The following is a 22036-nucleotide window of genomic DNA, read 5'->3' on the forward strand; positions in this document are numbered from 1 at the left end:
TGTGTAGGGGTGGTTGGGTGGTGTAGAGGGGGTGGGGGTGGTGTAGAGGGGGTGGTGTAGAGGGGTGAATCAAGACAGGGTCACCTTCAGTAGATCCTTCAGCTCCTCCATGGTGGTTTTACAGGCCACCTCATCATGGACCGTCTGACCACAGTTCTTCACTACTGACTCCAACACCTGACAGGTGGAAGAAACACTCATAACCACACTTCACCACACAGGGGCCTAATTAGACCTCAGACTTTTACTAAGGAACTAGCCTATCACCTTGGTTACACGGACAGCGTCACTGCGCAAAACGTTCCGCAGCATCATCTGGATAGGTGTGCTACCATTTCTGTCAAACCGTCTACGCCATACAGTCTGACGACCATACAGCACACAGACATCACTTCCACTGCAAACGAACGTACCTCTGGTGAACCAAAATGGAATGGCGCTGTCGCTGTGATCGAGGGGTATAAATCTGGATACCATTTCCTTAACGCAAAACGTCTCAATATGGCCCAATTTGAATACTTGATCATCCTTTAAGGAGCACTAGAAGGTTATGACTGTGTCATTACAAGCGGTTCAGCGTAGATCCACGCAGCATTGGCCAGTCTAGTAACCCACCTCAAGACCATAGAGGGCCACATGCGGGTTCTTGTCCACCAGCTTCTTCTTAATGGCTCCGATGGCATACTTCGCCCTGCAGGAAGAGAAACACTTTGATCAGACCAGACACCCTTCTATCGTGTGGAGAAACATGGGGCTAGTTCCAATTATTTTCAAATGGTTCCCTTCCTTCCTAGGCCTCGTCATGGAAACACTTAAGGACCTCTCCACTGCAATTATCCAATCACAGAGATTAGGCTAGTGATTACCGGAAGGAAGGAAGGAAGGAAGGAAGGAAGGAAGGAAGGAAGGAAGGAAGGAAGGAAGGAAGGAAGGAAGGAAGGAAGGAAGGAAGGATTCTAAGTATTTGATCAGGGCTGTGGTGTACTCAGCACTCTACTACTCACTGCGTGTCTCCTTGACGAATGAGATCACAGATCTGCAGGATGGACTCCCAGTCTGTCTCCAGCAGCAGCTGACTGGTTGCTTTATCTGCAGACAGAGAGAAGAGGGTTCAGTGTCTCACATGTCTTTCATTCAAGATCATCATCAACATTTACGTGGTTCAGCAGACAACGTTATCCAGAGCGACTTACAGTCAGTGCATTCATCTTCAGATAGCTAGCTGGGACAACCACATATCACAGGCGTAGCAAGTACATTTTTCCTCAATAAAGTAATTATCAGCTAAGTCAGTGTGAGGGTCTTTTAACCAGGGTGAATAAGCCAAAACCTGACACCTGAAAGCAGTAGGCCATTTCTCTAAACAGTAGAGTTGTGTGTTTGCTTGTGAGCAGGTGATATTGATTCATGTGACTATTTCAAATCATTAATGACTGAGAAAGCAGCTTTTCCCACATCACATTTCCGACTACAATATGAACATGTCCAGGGATGGTGTGTGGGACTATACAAATGTAACTGATCATAGTACAGGATCACTGTAGGTATGAAACAGCGGATTTCTCCATGCAGTAAATGATGGGGGGGGTAGGCCTAGTTAGTGATTACTAGTTATGATGGGGGGTAGGCCTAGTTAGTGATTACTAGTTATGATGGGGGGGTAGGCCTAGTTAGTGATTACTAGTTATGATGGGGGGGTAGGCCTAGTTAGTGATTACTAGTTATGATGGGGGGGTAGGACTAGTTAGTGATTACTAGTTATGATGGGGGGGGGGGGTAGGCCTAGTTAGTGATTACTAGTTATGATGGGGGGGTAGGCCTAGTTAGTGATTACTAGTTATGATGGGGAGGGGTAGGCCTAGTTAGTGATTACTAGTTATGATGGGGAGGGGTAGGCCTAGTTAGTGATTACTAGTTATGATGGGGGGGTAGGCCTAGTTAGTGATTACTAGTGAGTGGATCAAGGTGTGTTGTTATGGGATGTATTTCTACTACACAATAACTAACTAGCTTGCGACTGTTGCAAAACTAAGAGGAAACGTCGGTGACCGAGAATGAGCCTGTATGTTATTATGATCGACACAAACCTTCGGCCTTAGTTTATTTTACCAACACAGGACGCAGCGAACCCTTCACAACATCTTCTGATTGCGTTGCTAGCATGCTAGCTAGCCAAGCTAACCTAGGCTAGACACTTTCCGGGTACAGAGCAAAATGCGAGGCGTGTAAGCATAGCTTTTGGTAGATTAAAATGACATGTTATTGATAAGCAGTTACACTGAAATACTCGATAGAAAAGACAATTCTCGATTAGAGGCCTCGGCCTATCGTCAAACTGAACACAGACAATAACAAGTTTAGCTAGGTAGCTAGCTAATGTTAGCAGGGCTGTGTCACAGCCTCAAACGACTGCCAAAACAATCACCGGTGTAAAATGTTTAGATACTCATATCTTACCAAGAAGCCTCTCAAATGTACCACCACCCTTTCCCATGGCTGATCCAATGATTCAGGCTAGCTGTCGAGACGTTATTTTTTGCTCAATCAAAAAGTATTTGACACATCCACTGTAAAGATCGTTAGCCAGCTACAAAGTTATTGCTACTTCCGGGTTTAGAAACTCTGTGGTTCGGTGGTGAAGTCCGTCTATTCCTAAAAGTATTGCGACGTTGCCCCCTAGAGTCTGAAGAGGTGATTGTAGATGGGGACATTGTTGTGTACAGTTTATTCAAGTGGACATGGGTTCCATAACATTACGTTTGACCGAGCTATATTTAAGACGGTGCAACAAGCTACCCCTAAAGGGGACTCAATAAATCCTCACCAATGGCGGTTTTCTGATCAGTTCGCCTAAATTCTACTCAGTTTGATAAAGTGAAATATAGGGAGACATTTAAATTAGAGAACAAATCAGAGGCCCATCACAGTCTACCTGTGTGAGGCAATTTGAAATTGTTCAAGAGAAGAGAGGGATCATTAAGTGTTGGTGGCTGGTGGAGCTGCAACCTTCTATGTGTCTAGGCCACAGGAGGTTGGTGGCACTTTCATTGGGGAGGACTGGTAGCAAATACATAAAACACATGGTTTCCATGTGGTTGATGCCATTCCGTTTGTGCAATTCCAGCCATTATTATGAGCCATCCTCCCGTCAGCAGCCTCCTGTGGTATAGGCCTACGTCATCAAGTGTGATCAGGCCCTATGCAGCCATCTATCCATTCCATCACATTGTTATGAGGAATAATGGGAACTGCCTTGCTATATTTCATCACACTCTCCTCCTCCCTACACTAGTATACATAGGTCTGCTTAGGTCATAGATGAGTACATAGAAGCAGAATGGATAGAACGACCCACCCCATTCAAGTCAATGATGGCATTGTGGGTGGACTGGCAGCCAATGTGAGTGTACCCATGAGTTTACCAGTCAAATTGCCAGGGTTAGAGGTTCCCAGCCCTTTTCTGTGGATTATATTTCTATGTATGAGTCACTACCTGGCACTCACAACACTGGAGGCCATTGTTGTGGCTGTGCTCCTGATGCTCCATACAGTGGCATTGTGTCTCCGTCTCTACTAGCCTCTACTGTTAACTGGTAGGGCTGGACACAGAGAGATAGGAAGACTGTCTACTAGTCTCCACTGTTAGCTGGTAGGGCTGGACACAGAGAGATAGGAAGACTGTCTACTAGTCTCCACTGTTAGCTGGTAGGGCTGGACACAGAGAGATAGGAAGACTGTCTACTAGTGGTTTAAAGTACTTAAGTAAAAATCCTTTAAAGTACTACGTAAGTAGTTTTTTGGGGGTATCTGTACTTTACTATTAATATTTTGGACAACTTTTACATCACTACATTCCTAAATAAAATAATATACTTTTTACTCCTTACATTTTCCCTGACACCCGAAAGTACTCGTCACATTTTTAATGCTTAGCAGGACAGGAAAATGGTCCAATTCACACACTTATCAAGAGAACATCCCTGGTCATCCCTACTGCCTCTGATCTGGAAGACTCACTAAACAGAGAACATCCCCGGTCATCCCTACTGCCTCTGATCTGGAGGACTCACTAAACAGAGAACATCCCTGGTCGTCCCTACTGCCTCTGATCTGGAGGACTCACTAAACAGAGAACATCCCTGGTCGTCCCTACTGCCTCTGATCTGGAGGACTCACTAAACAGAGAACATCCCTGGTCATCCCTACTGCCTCTGATCTGGAGGACTCACTAAACAGAGAACATCCCTGGTCGTCCCTACTGCCTCTGATCTGGAGGACTCACTAAACAGAGAACATCCCTGGTCGTCCCTACTGCCTCTGATCTGGAGGACTCACTAAACAGAGAACATCCCTGGTCCTCCCTACTGCCTCTGATCTGGTGGACTCACTAAACACACATGCTTCATTTGTAAATTATATCTGAGTGTTGAACGGTGCTCCTGGATATCCGTACATTAAAAAAAATACAAATAAAAATTGTGTCGTCTGGTTTGCTTAATATGAGGAATTTTAAATTATTTATACTTTTACTTTTGATGCTTAAATACATTTAAAAACAAATACTTTTAGACTTTTACTAAAGTAGTATTTTACTGGTTGAGTCATTTTCTGTTAAGGTATCTTTACTTTTACTCAAATATGACAATTGGGTACTTGTAACGATCGGCGTCTGGTGACGAGGAAGCGGACCAAAACGCAGCTGGGAGCGAACACATGTTTATTCTTACACACTAGAATTAAACATGTACACAAAATCAAGAAAAAACCTGCCAATACGTTACGAGACAACAACCCAGAAACATCGTGGGGGGAAAAGGAACTTAAATATGATTCCCCAATCAGAGGCAACTAGCGACAGCTGTCTCTGATTGGGAATCGACAGAACCCAACATAGAAATACGCCCCAAAGCAAGGCTATACCAAAAACATAGAAAAATAAACTATAGAAATGCCACACCCTGACCAAAATAGAAGAGTTCACCTGGTCAGGGCGTGACAGTACTTTTTCTACCACTGCTGTCTACTAGCCTCTACTGTTAGCTGGTAAGGCTGGACACAGAGAGAGACAAGCTGCCAAGAGCGTCCTCACCACCCACCAGTCAAACAAACAAGACAATGTATAAACATCTGCTTATAGCAGATGCCAACATGTGTTTAATTTAATCAGATGGATACCATTTTGTGTGCAGACGTTCTACTTTAATTAAATGTAGAATGTGTGTGTTTAAAATGTGTTACTTGATTTACTTATGTACCTCCACTGAGGCTACATGCCATGCACTGTGATGCGTATCTGCTGCTGTACAGGTAATGAAATCTGCATTTATATATGATACATTGATAGTCATTATTCCTGCCGGTGATGTGGGTTGGCATATTTGTAAGATGGATCTTATGAAATGGCTTATCAAATTAAAGTAGCTATAACAGCTCTGCAATGTAGAATCTGAAGGATGTCAACTATGTATCATGAATACAATATTTATTACTGGGGCTCAACACATCCCACATGACATGCTTCGACAAAACACACACACACACACACACTTACCGTTTGAATGGAGAGATGTTTGTAATTTCTTCTAATGTACTCAATCAACAGTTTGGAGATTTGACATCAGATCTTCCAGTATATGGAAGGTAATTGTTCTGAACGAATGTTGACATAAATAAATCTAGTGTAGATTACAGTAGATTACAGTAGATTACAGTAGATTACAGTAGACTACAGTAGATTACAGTAGATTACAGTAGACTACAGTAGATTACAGTAGATTACAGTAGATTACAGTAGATTACAGTAGAGCTGTTTTTCCCCACCAATCAACGCACAGAGAAATACACAACATAATAACTGAATAGGAAGACATTGGTGATTTTACGAGTTTAATCAATTCAAAACGATTATGTTATTGTCATTAAATGTATTACGTATTAATCATGTGTTCAAAAACAATGTTGTTCCATTTGTAGTGTTTTAACTTTGCTCGTATGCTAATTAGGTTCCGGCCCGCCGACTATTAGCTCAGAAAACGTTTTGGTCCCGAGGCAAAAATCTAGTTGACGAACCCTGTCTTACGGTGTATGGCCAATCATTTGTGAGGAGCCTGGTTCTGCTGGACTGGACCCAGTCTGAGTCTTAAATTGAACCCTATTCCCTATATAGTGCACTTCGTTTGATCAGAGCCCATTGTAGTGCCCTAGTTTTAAACCAGAGCTTTATGCTTCCATCAAAAGCATTGAACTGTATAGGGAATAGGGTGGTATTTGGGACGCGGACAGTGTCCCCTAAGAACTGAGGACAGGACCCCGGTTTTGATATCTAGACTGGACTGGAGACATTGAAACATGGAGATCATTGTACAGTCTGTAGTGATGGCCTGATGGGAGATGGAGGATGAGTGGTAGCTGGTTGGGAAAAAGACCATTCGCTGGTGCTCTCTCCATCAGCGCTACACCACACACTCACAGACCATGCGCTGGTGCTCTCTCCATCAGCGCTACACCACACACTCACAGACCATGCGCTGGTGCTCTCTCCATCAGCGCTACACCACACACTCACAGACCATTCGCTGGTGCTCTCTCCATCAGCGCTACACCACACACTCACAGACCATTCGCTGGTGCTCTCTCCATCAGCGCTACACCACACACTCACAGACCATTCGCTGGTGCTCTCTCCATCAGCGCTACACCACACACTCACAGACCATTCGCTGGTGCTCTCTCCATCAGCGCTACACCACACACTCACAGACCATGCGCTGGTGCTCTCTCCATCAGCGCTACACCACACACTCACAGACCATTCGCTGGTGCTCTCTCCATCAGCGCTACACCACACACTCACAGACCATGCGCTGGTGCTCTCTCCATCAGCGCTACACCACACACTCACAGACCATTCGCTGGTGCTCTCTCCATCAGCGCTACACCACACACTCACAGACCATGCGCTGGTGCTCTCTCCATCAGCGCTACACCACACACTCACAGACCATGCGCTGGTGCTCTCTCCATCAGCGCTACACCACACACTCACAGACCATTCGCTGGTGCTCTCTCCATCAGCGCTACACCACACACTCACAGACCATGCGGTGGTGCTCTCTCCATCAGCGCTACACCACACACTCACAGACCATGCGGTGGTGCTCTCTCCATCAGCGCTACACCACACACTCACAGACCATGCGGTGGTGCTCTCTCCATCAGCGCTACACCACACACTCACAGACCATGCGGTGGTGCTCTCTCCATCAGCGCTACACCACACACTCACAGACCATGCGGTGGTGCTCTCTCCATCAGCGCTACACCACACACTCACAGACCATGCGCTGGTGCTCTCTCCATCAGCGCTACACCACACACTCACAGACCATGCGCTGGTGCTCTCTCCATCAGCGCTACACCACACACTCACAGACCATGCGCTGGTGCTCTCTCCATCAGCGCTACACCACACACTCACAGACCATGCGCTGGTGCTCTCTCCATCAGCGCTACACCACACACTCACAGACCATGCGCTGGTGCTCTCTCCATCAGCGCTACACCACACACTCACAGACCATTCGCTGGTGCTCTCTCCATCAGCGCTACACCACACACTCACAGACCATGCGCTGGTGCTCTCTCCATCAGCGCTACACCACACACTCACAGACCATGCGCTGGTGCTCTCTCCATCAGCGCTACACCACACACTCACAGACCATGCGCTGGTGCTCTCTCCATCAGCGCTACACCCACACACTCACAGACCATGCGCTGGTGCTCTCTCCATCAGCGCTACACCACACACTCACAGACCATGCGCTGGTGCTCTCTCCATCAGCGCTACACCACAGACTCACAGACCATGCGCTGGTGCTCTCTCCATCAGCGCTACACCACACACTCACAGACCATGCGCTGGTGCTCTCTCCATCAGCGCTACACCACACACTCACAGACCATTCGCTGGTGCTCTCTCCATCAGCGCTACACCACACACTCACAGACCATGCGCTGGTGCTCTCTCCATCAGCGCTACACCACACACTCACAGACCATGCGCTGGTGCTCTCTCCATCAGCGCTACACCACACACTCACAGACCATGCGGTGGTGCTCTCTCCATCAGCGCTACACCACACACTCACAGACCATGCGCTGGTGCTCTCTCCATCAGCGCTACACCACAGACTCACAGACCATGCGCTGGTGCTCTCTCCATCAGCGCTACACCACACACTCACAGACCATTCGCTGGTGCTCTCTCCATCAGCGCTACACCACACACTCACAGACCATGCGCTGGTGCTCTCTCCATCAGCGCTACACCACACACTCACAGACCATTCGCTGGTGCTCTCTCCATCAGCGCTACACCACACACTCACAGACCATGCGCTGGTGCTCTCTCCATCAGCGCTACACCACACACTCACAGACCATGCGCTGGTGCTCTCTCCATCAGCGCTACACCACACACTCACAGACCATGCGCTGGTGCTCTCTCCATCAGCGCTACACCACACACTCACAGACCATGCGCTGGTGCTCTCTCCATCAGCGCTACACCACAGACTCACAGACCATGCGCTGGTGCTCTCTCCATCAGCGCTACACCACAGACGTACACAGATCCCCATTGTTCCATTGTTCCGTTCCAATCTGCACCACCACTCACAGCGCACAATGGTGACTACATGACAACATGGTCCATTGGCGCACTACAATGCCAAGGCATTTACTCTTGGTGACCATCATTTCTAATCCTTTGGTTTGAAGCGAATATAGGCTACTGTATCCTAGAATAGATGAACTCACACAGAGGAGTTTCCCAGAGAGGAATTGAAAGACAGGTGATTTTATTGGGTTTTACACTGACAGACAGACTGACGGATAATAGGGTTATCGGAGGACAACAGGGACACATGAAATAACAAAAATGATTTCACAATTCCCTTCATAACCTCCTAGTTCATCTTTTGAAAGAATGAGAAAAAGCATCACCGAATAATAATAACATTCCAAAGTATTAAAACGTATAAATACTAAGAGAGGAGGGTTTTTCATGTTGTCAGGGCGGAATCATAGAATCATGGAATCATGGAATCATGGAATCATGGAATCATAGAATCATAGAATCATAGAATCATAGAATCATAGAATCATGGAATCATGGAATCATGGAATCATGGAATCATAGAATCATAGAATCATGGAATCATGGAATCATAGAATCATGGAATCATGGAATCATAGAATCATGGAATCATGGAATCATGGAATCATGGAATCATAGAATCATGGAATCATGGAATCATAGAATCATAGATTCTCGGAATCGTGGGGTGTTGTTGTGTGTTTTGTGGCATTCCGATCAGACGTAACCTTTGACCTGAGCGGCAGGTCCTCTACGGGGGCTGCTGTCGCTGCTGAAGGTCGGAGACCCGGGGATGCCGGGAGGACTCGACCCCGCATACAGCAGCGACCCACCAATCAGGAGCAAGGCCGACGCCCCCCAGCCCAGGTATAGGGCGGGGCCTAGCTCTCTCTTGTGCGGCGCGGCCACGTGGGGATCATAGAAGTCCCTGATAATGGAGTGGGCCGTCCAGCAGATAGGAACCAGGTAGAGAAACCCAGCGATGCCAAACAGAAAGCCGGATATCCTTGCAATACGAGCCTTCAGACTATTCTGACCAATACACTTGGTGCACTTTACCCCCACCACACCTAGAGCCAGGGCCAGGCCACAGAGGAGGACGGAGAGCACGGTGAGGCCCCGGGCCGCCTGCATGTCGCTGGGCAGGGCCAAGAGACTGTCGTACACCTTACACTGGATCTGGCCCGTTGATTGGACGATGCAGGTCATCCACAGCCCCTCCCAGATGATCTGAGCCGTCACGATGTTGTTGCCGATGAAGGCGGTGACGCGCCACAGCGGAACAGAGCATACCAGGAAGCCGCCCACCCAGCCAACCAGGGACAAGACCAGGCCCAGGAGCTGCATGCCGGTGGTCGCCATGGTAAAGGTGTAAGGCTGTTGTTGTTGTTGTGGTGACGGTTGACGATGTCTACCGGTATTTGGCTGGATTTTCGTCAGTATTTGTACCACGTTGGTTGTTACTGGGATGTTAAAGTCCTTTCTCTTTGTCTCACTAAAATAGTCCCAAGCTGTGGAAAGTCTATTCACCTCCGAAATCTTGAAAAACAGATGTCTTCCTCCTCTCCTCTCCTTCTCTCTGGTTGATGCTGAGGCCAACTGGGGACAGACAAGGCCAAACGTCCTAACAACCAGATGAAATAAAAGCAGTGGTTAGTATAATGACCTAGTTGAGGACACTTCTGAACTGTACTTATGCAAATGAACTTCAAAACCACCAGAATAATAGCAAATCATATGAATCACTGAAAATAACATTCACCCTATTGAATCCTACACAGATTAACATAGCATTAATAAACATTTAAAAGTCAACAGTGCTTAGCTACTGTAACTAATGTTTATCATAACTATTTGTAAACAGGCAGGGGGGGGCCTGAGAGTGACTGGATTCCAGTGTGGACCCGAAGGAGCAGAGAGAATGGTTTCCATTGACTGTGCTGCTGTGGGTGTTGGAGCTACGAGCTGCTATGCCTGCCTGGCCGGGACACAGCAGGGCTTTCATACAGGACTGGTACAGTGGGCCCAGGCTCTGTTGACCGAGGACCCAGCTCGGTTTAACTCTGTTCTGGACTGGTACAGTGGGCCCAGGCTCTGTTGACCGAGGACCCAGCTCGGTTTAACTCTGTTCTGGACTGGTACAGTGGGCCCAGGCTCTGTTGACCGAGGACCCAGCTCGGTTTAACTCTGTTCTGGACTGGTACAGTGGGCCCAGGCTCTGTTGACCGAGGACCCAGCTCGGTTTAACTCTGTTCTGGACTGGTACAGTGGGCCCAGGCTCTGTTGACCGAGGACCCAGCTCGGTTTAACTCTGTTCTGGACTGTCTTAATGACACTGGGAGAAATAACAGCTGGACTAATACAATAGATTGATCAATCAGTACTTGAATCGGCAAAACTGAATAGAGATTAACCCACTGGGCAAAAATTGGTTGAATCAACGTTGTTTCCACGTCATTTCAACAACAACAACAAAAAAATCTACGTGATGACGTTGAATCAACGTGGGGAAACAAAAAGTCATCAACGTGAGGGCATTTCCTCTTTTAACCTAAATCCAATGACATGGTGACATTTGTTGTTCGTTTCAAGTTGAATTCACGGTTAGTTGACAACTCAACCAAATGTAAATCCAAACTTCACATTGAACTGACGTCTGTGCCCGGTGGGATGATGAAATAAGATTAGGATTAGATATCGTCTAACAGGGGATGGACCTTTAACGTTTCTCTCCCCTCTCTAGTTTCATGCCACATTGTTTAAAAAATGAACAGGCATCAGATACTTAAGCAATAAGACCAGAGGGTGTTATATACTCCAGCTAAGGGCTGTTCTTAAGCACGACGCAACGCAGAGTGCCTGGATACAGCCCTTAGCCGTGGTATATTGGCCATACCCCCCCCCCCCCCCCCCCCAATTGCTATTATAAACTGGTTACCAACGTAATTAGAGCAGTAAAAATAAATGATTTGTCGTACCCGTGGTATACGGTATACCACGGCTCTCAGCCAATCAGCATTCAGGGCTCGAACCACCCAGTTTATAAATTACAGCATCATACTAATGATAAAAGAGAATAGACAGATTAGTATTATAGACAGTGAGATCCTAAAAGAGAATAGACAGATTAGTATAATAGACAGTGAGATCCTAAAAGAGAATAGACAGATTTGTATTATAGACAGTGAGATCTTAAAAGAGAATAGACAGATTAGTCTAATAGACAGTGAGATCCTGACACAGACAGGTCCAACAAGCTATGGAATACACATTCTTAACCTTGAGGTGGAATGGTTCAATACCACAATGTTTTTGTTGACTGTACCAACACCTTAGTATTTTCAATACACAACCAACAATACTTTAGAGTACATTAGTCACCTCAGATGTAGTGTGATGGATCTCCCCTCCTCTTCCAAGCAGTCGTTCAGCAGTCCTGTGGTGCTGTGGTTGTATAGGTCAGAGGTGGATGTAGGTAGCCGCTTGGCTGGTTGAGGGGGAGGCAGAGACAGAGGCCTTGAAGGTTCAGCTCAGTCCACAGGTACGAACGAGGACCTGAGAGGTCAGGTTGGCTTCTGCAGAGGGGTGAAGAGCTTCAACATCCAGCTAGCTTCAACACCCAGGACAGGACTGGAGAGAGGGCTGCCCTCTGAGATGCCAGCTAGCGCAAGTCTGTGTGGTAGTGGGTAGAAGCATACGCTTATGTGCCCGTGTGTGTCTGTGTAAGCGTGTGTGACAGTGTGTGTGCCCGTGTGTGTGTGTGTAAGCGTGTGTGCCCGTGTGTGTGTGTGCCCGTGTGTGTCTGTGTAAGCGTGTGTGACAGTGTGTGTGTGTGCCCGTGTGTGTGTGTGTGTGTGTGTGCCCGTGTGTGTGTGTGTGTGTGTGTGTGTGTGTGTGTGTGTGTGCCCGTGTGTGTGTGTGTGTGTGTATATGTGTGTGTGTGTGTGTGTGTGTGTGTGTGTGTGTGTGTGTGTGCCCGTGTGTGTGTGTGTGTGTGCCCGTGTGTGTGTCTGTGTGTGTGTAAATGTGTGTGTCTCCCAGTGCCTGGTGTTCAAGTACAATGACACGCTGTTCTCCACTGCTGTTCTCTCTCTCCGACCCCCCACAGCATCATCCATCATCCATCCATCATCCATCCAGGCCAACAACACATTCTGTCTTCTTTTTCATCTTTTCGCTCTCTTGTTCTTTGATGTGCGCCGTTCTGTTCATCCCCTGTTTCTAATGTTTTATGGGTTGAACTGTAGTTGGTGACTGAGGCGGGTCACAGAGGGCTCTAGGTTAGTTATTTCCCTTATTCTACCTCCTGTTCACATTGAAGGAAAGAGAAAAATAAAGAGGAAAATCATGTCTCCTAAAGACCTGTCTTTAACTTGCACTTTGGGAGTTAGAAAAGGACCGTTGTAGCTGTGGTAATCAACCATCAACCTGTTAACCATGCTGATCAACGACGAGAATTCAACTAACCAAACGAGAGAAACAGGAAGTACTGGGAGAACAGACGGGGATCAAAATGAACTTTTTACGTTTTACATTTAAGTCATTTAGCAGATGCTCTTATCCAGAGCGACTTACAGTCAGTGCATTCATCTTCAGATAGCTAGCTGGGACAACCACATATCACAGTCTTAGTAAGTTTGTTTTTAACTCGATAAAGAAGTTATTAGCAAAGTCAGGGCTTGGAGGGAAAGAGAAGTATAATTTAAGTTGTAGGGAATAAGATCTTATTGAAGATACTCTTTGAAGAGGGACACACATTTTCAGAAGACGGGCAGGGACTCTGCTGTCCTAGCTTCATGAGGAAGCTGGTTCCACCATTGGGGTGTCAGGACAGAGAAGCGCTTTGACTGGGCTGAGTGGGAGCTGCCCTCCCGTAGGGGTGGGAGGATCAAGAGACCAGAACGGAGTACTCAGGGTTTTTTATTTAACTTTTATTTAACTGGGCAAGTCAGTTAAGAACAATTTCTTATTTACAATGACGGCCTACCCCGGCCAAACCCGGACAGCGCTGAGCCAATTGTGCACCACCCTATGGGACTCCCAATCACGGCCGGTTGTGATACAGCCTGGAATCAAACCAGGGTCTGTAGTGACGCCTCTAGCACTGAGATGCAGTGCCTTAGGCTGCTGCCCCACTCGGGTGGTTGGGGTGTAGTGTTTGAGCATAGCCTGAAGGCAGGGAGGGGCAGTTCTTCTTGCTGCTCCGTAAGTAAACACCATGGACTTGTAGTGGATGGATGGCCTTGTAGTGGATGGATGGTCTTGTAGTGGATAGCCTTGTAGTGGATAGCCTTGTAGTGGATAGCCTTGTAGTGGATAGCCTTGTAGTGGATAGCCTTGTAGTGGATGGATGGTCTTGTAGTGGATGGATGGTCTTGTAGTGGATGGATAGCCTTGTAGTGGATAGCCTTGTAGTGGATAGCCTTGTAGTGGATAGATGGCCTTGTAGTGGATAACCTTGTAGTGGATAGCCTTGTAGTGGATAGCCTTGTAGTGGATAGCCTTGTAGTGGATAGCCTTGTAGTGGATAGATGGCCTTGTAGTGGATAACCTTGTAGTGGATAGCCTTGTAGTGGATAGCCTTGTAGTGGATAGCCTTGCAGTGGATAGCCTTGCAGTGGATAGCCGTGTAGTGGATGGTCTTGTAGTGGATAGCCTTGCAGTGGATGGTCTTGTAGTGGATAACCTTGTAGTGGATAGCCTTGTAGTGGATAGCCTTGTAGTGGATAGCCTTGTAGTGGATAGCCTTGCAGTGGATAGCCTTGTAGTGGATAGCCTTGTAGTGGATAGCCTTGCAGTGGATAGCCTTGTAGTGGATAGCCTTGTAGTGGATGGTCTTGTAGTGGATAGCCTTGTAGTGGATGGTCTTGTAGTGGATAGCCTTGTAGTGGATGGTCTTGTAGTGGATAGCCTTGTAGTGGATGGTCTTGTAGTGGATAGCCTTGTAGTGGATGGGAGCACTAGTGGTGCTGACAACTTTAAAGGCCCAGTTCAATAAAAATCTAGACTTTCCTGTGTTTATATATATTTCCACACTATGAGATTGGAATAAATCTGTGCAATTGTAAAATGTATGATAATGCCCTTGTAGTGTAAGAGCTGTTTAAAAAGGTCACTTGAAATTAAAGCCTGTTTTGATGGGATGGAGTTTTGACCTGCCTGGTGACATCACCAGGTCATAAATTGGTAGTAGACCAATAAGAAAGAGAGTTCCAAACCTCTCAGCCAATAACAGCTCGTTTTCAGTTCCCCCTCCCCTACTCAGACCACTCCCAGACAGTCCAAGCTACATTGTTGTTTGAGAATTTGCTCTTTTTTTAAGAAGCTCGTTTTGGTTTCTTTTTGACCATTTCAATTGAAAACAATCACAGTAAGGCACTTCATTGTTACCCAGAAATGATTTGACATTTAAATAAAATGTCTGCATTGGACCTTTAAGAAGTTAGGAGCACCAGACAGTCAGAGGGGAACCAGAACAAGAGATGATCAATCCTACCTTTCAAGCACATCACCTGGAGTATCTATCCAGGAGTCCATATTTCCATCTGAAACCATACTGGGCAAGTTAGCCAGCTGTTAGCCAGATGTTAGCTAGATGTTAGCCAGCTGTTAGCCAGCTGTTAGCCAGATGTTAGCCAGCTGTTAGCCAGCTGTTAGCCAGCTGTTAGCCAGCTGTTAGCCAGATGTTAGCCAGATGTTAGCCAGATGTTAGCCAGCTGTTAACCAGCTGTTAGCCAGCTGTTAGCCAGATGTTAGCCAGCTGTTAGCCAGCTGTTAGCCAGCTGTTAGCCAGATGTAAGCCAGATGTTAGCCAGCTAGGTAGCATGACTAGACAAGGTTGATACATGAATGGTCAAGGTTGCTTGTTATCAAACAAATAGTTAGGGCCTGGTTTATGAAATTACTCACATTAGTCATTCTAGAACTAGAATGTATGTGAATAATTTACAGATATTTTAATAATGCACAGAATAAAAAAATTCAACACTTTGTAAAAAATATATATTTGAGGGTTCATATATACTGTCATAAATTATAATTCAAATAAATTATAGGATTACTATTGATTACCCAGCTCATTCCCTGATAACACAGACACTGCATTTACTCAATATCAGGAAGGAAGCCAGTTTATCCAACTTAAAATGCAGACGTGAGAGAGGACTGAGTGAGCCTTATTCTACATTAGGTTACATAATGACATTATTAAATGACTATTCCAGGTGTGGGGTTAAGTCAGGGGGCTCAGATGCTACAGAAGCTAGTAGTGATAATCAGAGGAGAGATATTCCTGCCTCCATGTTGCCTCCCAGGACCAAAGAACGGATATAGTCTATGAGTGAAGCTATCTGTAAACGTATGGATGTGAACCCCAGTCTCCGCGCAGTAGAAGGACACTCGGCCCTCCACGTAGTCCAGAAACACCCCCACCTTCCTGGGCTTCTGCTCCAGGCCCACGGGGGTGACAGCGGGGGAGGTGTTAGCTACGTATTGACCCCCGCTCTTTAGGCTCAGTGTCCAGAAGCCATTGGCTGGGCTGACTGTAAACTTCCCTTTCCTGTTGATGGACTGTCTGGCCACGCCCAGGTTCCACCTCTATCTTCTCTCCTACCTCCACCTCCCAGTAGAACCTGGAATGGAGTCAGCATTAGAACCTGGAATGGAGTCAACATTAGAACCTGGAATGGAGTCAACATTAGAACCTGGAATGGAGTCAACATTAGAACCTGGAATGGAGTCAACATTAGAACCTGGAATGGAGTCAGCATTAGAACCTGGAATGGAGTCAACATTAGAACCTGGAATGGAGTCAACATTAGTCCAGTAGAACCTGGAATGGAGTCAACATTAGAACCTGGAATGGAGTCAACATTAGAACCTGGAATGGAGTCAACATTAGTCCAGTAGAACCTGGAATGGAGTCAACATTAGAACCTGGAATGGAGTCAACATTAGTCCAGTAGAACCTGGAATGGAGTCAACATTAGAACCTGGAATGGAGTCAACATTAGAACCTGGAATGGAGTCAACATTAGTCCAGTAGAACCTGGAATGGAGTCAACATTAGAACCTGGAATGGAGTCAACATTAGTCCAGTAGAACCTGGAATGGAGTCAACATTAGAACCTGGAATGGAGTCAACATTAGAACCTGGAATGGAGTCAACATTAGTCCAGTAGAACCTGGAATGGAGTCAACATTAGTACCTGGAATGGAGTCAACATTAGAACCTGGAATGGAGTCAACATTAGTCCAGTAGAACCTGGAATGGAGTCAACATTAGTACCTGGAATGGAGTCAACATTAGTCCAGTAGAACCTGGAATGGAGTCAACATTAGTACCTGGAATGGAGTCAACATTAGAACCTGGAATGGAGTCAACATTAGTACCTGGAATGGAGTCAACATTAGTACCTGGAATGGAGTCAACATTAGTACCTGGAATGGAGTCAACATTAGTACCTGGAATGGAGTCAACATCGGTCGAGCGCTCCGAAACTTTATTTATTCACACATGCTAAAATAACAAACTATATCGTTTATCGTTGCATAATAATCCAGTTCACGATATAATTTAAATGAGAAGATATAGGAATATACAAATCTGATCAAATCTGTTTGAACTGTAAACTAGAATGTTTACTTTATAATTTAGAGTCAAATCGAAAGTGATATCCATGGCTACAGCAAAGCATCCGGTGCCCCGGATATGCATACTTTACTCATTTTAGACCATTCCATTGGTTCAATCTAAACTCAAGCAAAAGGTAACTCACCAAACGTTTGACACCTTGTTTTCTCCTTCAGGGCTCCAGAGTGGCCCAGCGGTCTAAGGCACTGCATCTCAGTGCAGGAGGCATCATTACAGTCCCTGGTTTGAATCCAGGCAGTAATACATCCGGCTGTGATTGGGAGTCTCATAGGGCGGCGTACAATTGGCCCAGCGTCGTCCAGGGTAGGCCGTCCTTATAAAATAATAATTTGTTCTTAACTGACTTGCCTAGTTCAATAAAGGTTCAATAAAACATAGTAATATTACAGGCAGAAACAACTGTTCACACCGTGTGGCAGAACCACTTGTGTTTTTACACATCATTGGGCAGAACCCATGACAGACAATTTCAAAGTTAATACATGAGACTATCTCTTATCACCGACGTTGCTAGGGAGTCAGTCTGACAGACAGGTCAACCAGGAGAGACAGACTCCTTCGTTGCTAGGGAGTCAGTCTGACAGACAGGTCAACCAGGAGAGACAGACTCCTTCGTTGCTAGGGAGTCAGTCTGACAGACAGGTCAACCAGGAGAGACAGACTCCAACGTCTGTGATAGATTGTCTCTCCTGGTTGACCTGTCTGTGATAGATTGTCTCTCCTGGTTGACCTGTCTGTGAGACTGTATAGTTTAGTATGTGGAAGATCAGATCTGTGCTTCAACACAATAAATATAGTACAACAAATGGTCAGGCAATTTATTAGGATTTGAATGGAGATCCATAACAGAAACCCATAGGGATCTTACAGTTTCACATCTTACAAAAACACTCCTAAATATGTACATTTTCGACGGATTGTATGCATCGTTTGGTATGACATTGTTGTAGCTACCCTACGACTTGGTGTGACATCTATTGGTATGATATAAACGTACCTGTGTGAATCGCAAATCCAACTTGTCCAAATACAGAGCCTTCAGAAAGTATTTACACCCCTTGAATGTTTCTACATGTTGTTGTGTTACAGTCTGAATTTAGAATGGATTCAGTTGAGATGTTGTGTCGCTGGCCTATACACAACATCCCATAATGTCAGAGTGGAATGATGGTTTTCCAAATGTTCACAAATTAATACAAAATTGAAAAGCTGAAATGTCTTGAGTCAATCATTATTCAAACCCTTTGTTATGACAAGCCTAAATAAATTCAGCAGTAAATATTTGCTTAACAATTCACATAATAGGTTGTGTCAGTCACTGTGTGCCATAATAGTGGTTAATGTGCTTTATGGATGACTACCTCATCTCTGTACACAACACATACAATTATCTATAAGGTCCTTAAGTCGAGCAGTGAATTTCAGAGATTCAACCACAAAGACCAGGGAGGTTTTCCAAAGCCTCGCAAAGAAGGGCACCTTTTGGTAGATGGGTAAAAAAAACAGACATTGAATATCCCTTTGAGCATGGTGAAGTTATTAATTACACTTTGGATGGTGTATCAATACACCCAGTCACTACAAAGATACAGGCGTCCTTCCCAACTCAGTTGCTGGAGAGGAAGGAAACCGCTCAGGGATTTTACCATGAGGTCAATGATGACTTTAAAACAGTTACAGAGTTTAATGGCTGTGATAGGAGAAAACTGAGGATGGATCAACAACACTGTAGTAGAACATTAAGGTCTAATGATAACATTAAGGTCTAATGATAACATTAAGGTCTAATGATAACAGTAAGGTCTAATGATAACATTAAGGTCTAATGATAACATTAAGGTCTAATGATAACATTAAGGTCTAATGATAACAGTAAGGTCTAATGATAACATTAAGGTCTAATGATAACATTAAGGTCTAATGATAACATTAAGGTCTAATGATAACAGTAAGGTCTAATGATAACATTAAGGTCTAATGATAACAGTAAGGTCTAATGATAACATTAAGGTCTAATGATAACATTAAGGTCTAATGATAACATTAAGGTCTAATGATAACAGTAAGGTCTAATGATAACAGTAAGGTCTAATGATAACATTAAGGTCTAATGATAACATTAAGGTCTAATGATAACAGTAAGGTCTAATGATAACATTAAGGTCTAATGATAACAGTAAGGTCTAATGATAACATTAAGGTCTAATGATAACATTAAGGTCTAATGATAACATTAAGGTCTAATGATAACAGTAAGGTCTAATGATAACAGTAAGGTCTAATGATAACATTAAGGTCTAATGATAACATTAAGGTCTAATGATAACAGTAAGGTCTAATGATAACATTAAGGTCTAATGATAACATTAAGGTCTAATGATAACATTAAGGTCTAATGATAACATTAAGGTCTAATGATAACATTAAGGTCTAATGATAACAGTAAGGTCTAATGATAACAGTAAGGTCTAATGATAACATTAAGGTCTAATGATAACATTAAGGTCTAATGATAACATTAAGGTCTAATGATAACAGTAAGGTCTAATGATAACAGTAAGGTCTAATGATAACATTAAGGTCTAATGATAATATTAAGGTCTAATGATAACATTAAGGTCTAATGATAATATTAAGGTCTAATGATAACATTAAGGTCTAATGATAACATTAAGGTCTAATGATAATATTAAGGTCTAATGATAACATTAAGAGCCAAAAAATGAAGGCATTAGAGACAAAAGTATCAATGTATGCCCGGTGATTCAAGATTTCTCTTGATTCCTCAATCTTCAACCTTGAAGGGACTCATTGAGGACCTGGATAATGTCTCCAGTTTCTCTAAAACCCAACTCTGATGAGTATACTATATTATGGATTTAGTCTCTAAAAGATACAAACTTTAAATTGTCATCACAAGTATTTCGCTACACCTGCAATAACATCTGTTGGACACGTGCATGTGACCAATAACATCTGTTGAACACGTGCATGTGACCAATAACATCTGTTGAACACGTGCATGTGACCAATAACATCTGTTGAACACGTGCATGTGACCAATAACATCTGTTGAACACGTGCATGTGACCAATAACATCTGTTGAGCACGTGCATGTGACCAATAACATCTGTTGAACACGTGCATGTGACCAATAACATCTGTTGAACACGTGCATGTGACCAATAACATCTGTTGAACACGTGCATGTGACCAATAACATCTGTTGAGCACGTGCATGTGACCAATAACATCTGTTGAACACGTGCATGTGACCAATAACATCTGTTGAACACGTGCATGTGACCAATAACATCTGTTGAACACGTGCATGTGACCAATAACATCTGTTGAACACGTGCATGTGACCAATAACATTTGATTGGATTTGACGAGGTCTCCCGATTAAATAGGCAGATGGTGAAGTCCATGTGCTTGATGTACATATCCCGGAAAAGGTTAGAGATCTTGCAACTATTAAATTTGATTGAAAACTTAGCAAAATAGATAGAATCTTGAAACTGTGGAAAGGGAAACACCTATCCATTTATGGGAAGAGTTGCTGATGTATTATGTAGTGATATTGCAGTTTATATATTTAATCATGGCTCAAGCAGGAAAGTCAAACGTGTTTGACAGCAATACTATAAGAAATTCAAGTACATTGGGAACAGGTTTTTGAACGACTCTATGAACGGACATTTTAAACAACAATTGACACATCGATCTGTTCATTTCAATTGAAGCTATTATATACAGTAAAATACATGCTACAAAAATAATGCTCAATATATGCTGCCCTACCAAGCAAAAGGCAGTAACTGCTCATTTGGTCGAAAATGAGTTAATGTCTTATTTTCTACAGTAAATACATGCTTAATCATGTGGACGAGTATCCTGCCTCTATTGTATTGTGTTGTGGAGAAAATGGGGGTCATGTTAGCAGTAACTGTACTAGATTACTGTGAAGCCAAGGGAAATAAAAGCAATTTTTCTCAGTTCCACACTATGAGCAGTTACTGCCTTTTTGCTTGGTAAGGCAGTATGGGGCATTGAACAGTCAGCCTTGTGCAGACTCTGCCACAAGGAAACAGAGTCAATAGAACATATTTTCTGGTACTGTCAATCGGTGGCTCGCTTTTGGAGTCAGGTCCAGGAATTATTGTTATGTTATAATATCAGGGTTCAGATGGACCTGCAACCTGTATTGTTAGGGGCTCTGAAAAACCACCATCGGTCAATAGGAAATATTATCATTCTCTGGGGTAAAGTATTGAGTTTTAGGGCAATATCGGTAGAAATGTTACAAATAGGAAGGTTCAGGATCCTCGTAAGACATCACAGTAAAATGGAGTGATGTATTGCTAAAGGACGTTATTCTGGGAAAGATGGGTTAATCTGTGGACATCGGAGGGTTGGAGTTAAGATCAGAATGAATGGTGGGTTGGCCGCTGTGGGTGAAAATCCAGCACTTGAAGAAAGAGGAAATTAGGAATATATGTATCATTATTTAACTACGGGTACCGCAGATGTGAGCTAAAATAAATAAATAAATAAGGGGGATTGGAAATTATGCAAACAATTAAATTGATAGAACCTACAATCTATCTGTAATATTAAAGATGATCTACCCCCCCCCAAATAAATAAACAAACAACAACATTGTAGTTACTCCACCATACTAATCTAAAGGACAGAGGGAAAATAAGGTTGCCTGTACAGA

General features: G+C 44.3%; 2 protein-coding genes across 2 annotated transcripts; both read right to left on the minus strand.

The window, feature by feature from the left end:
• Nucleotides 1-69: 69 nt before the first annotated feature.
• On the minus strand, nucleotides 70-2639 carry LOC115199462 (hepatocyte growth factor-regulated tyrosine kinase substrate-like). Its single transcript, XM_029761900.1, has 4 exons — nucleotides 2458-2639; nucleotides 1005-1089; nucleotides 616-691; nucleotides 70-177 (listed from the first exon to the last, which is right to left on the minus strand). The coding sequence occupies exons 1-4, from the start codon at nucleotides 2492-2494 to the stop codon at nucleotides 70-72; spliced, it is 306 nt and encodes a 101-aa protein (XP_029617760.1). The 5' UTR covers nucleotides 2495-2639.
• A 6194-nt stretch (nucleotides 2640-8833) lies between these two features.
• Nucleotides 8834-12342, minus strand: LOC115208221 (claudin-6-like). The gene is made up of 2 exons (XM_029776097.1): nucleotides 12041-12342; nucleotides 8834-10283 (listed from the first exon to the last, which is right to left on the minus strand). The coding sequence occupies exon 2, from the start codon at nucleotides 10019-10021 to the stop codon at nucleotides 9377-9379; it is 645 nt and encodes a 214-aa protein (XP_029631957.1). The 5' UTR covers nucleotides 10022-10283; nucleotides 12041-12342; the 3' UTR covers nucleotides 8834-9376.
• Nucleotides 12343-22036: the final 9694 nt, after the last annotated feature.

Source organism: Salmo trutta, chromosome 1 (assembly GCF_901001165.1).
Source record: "Salmo trutta chromosome 1, fSalTru1.1, whole genome shotgun sequence".
Taxonomy (NCBI): Eukaryota; Metazoa; Chordata; class Actinopteri; order Salmoniformes; family Salmonidae; genus Salmo; species Salmo trutta.

Bases quoted from the DNA above. Each gene is read 5' to 3' on its own strand.
- LOC115208221 (XM_029776097.1), bottom strand. From the start codon at position 10,021: ATGGCGACCACCGGCATGCAGCTCCTGGGCCTGGTCTTGTCCCTGGTT.
- LOC115199462 (XM_029761900.1), bottom strand. From the start codon at position 2,494: ATGGGAAAGGGTGGTGGTACATTTGAGAGGCTTCTTG. The intron at 1,090-2,457 runs GTAAGATATGAG...CTCTGTCTGCAG, and splicing joins TACATTTGAGAGGCTTCTTG to ATAAAGCAACCAGTCAGCTG. The intron at 692-1,004 runs GTGAGTAGTAGA...CTCTTCCTGCAG, and splicing joins ATTCGTCAAGGAGACACGCA to GGCGAAGTATGCCATCGGAG.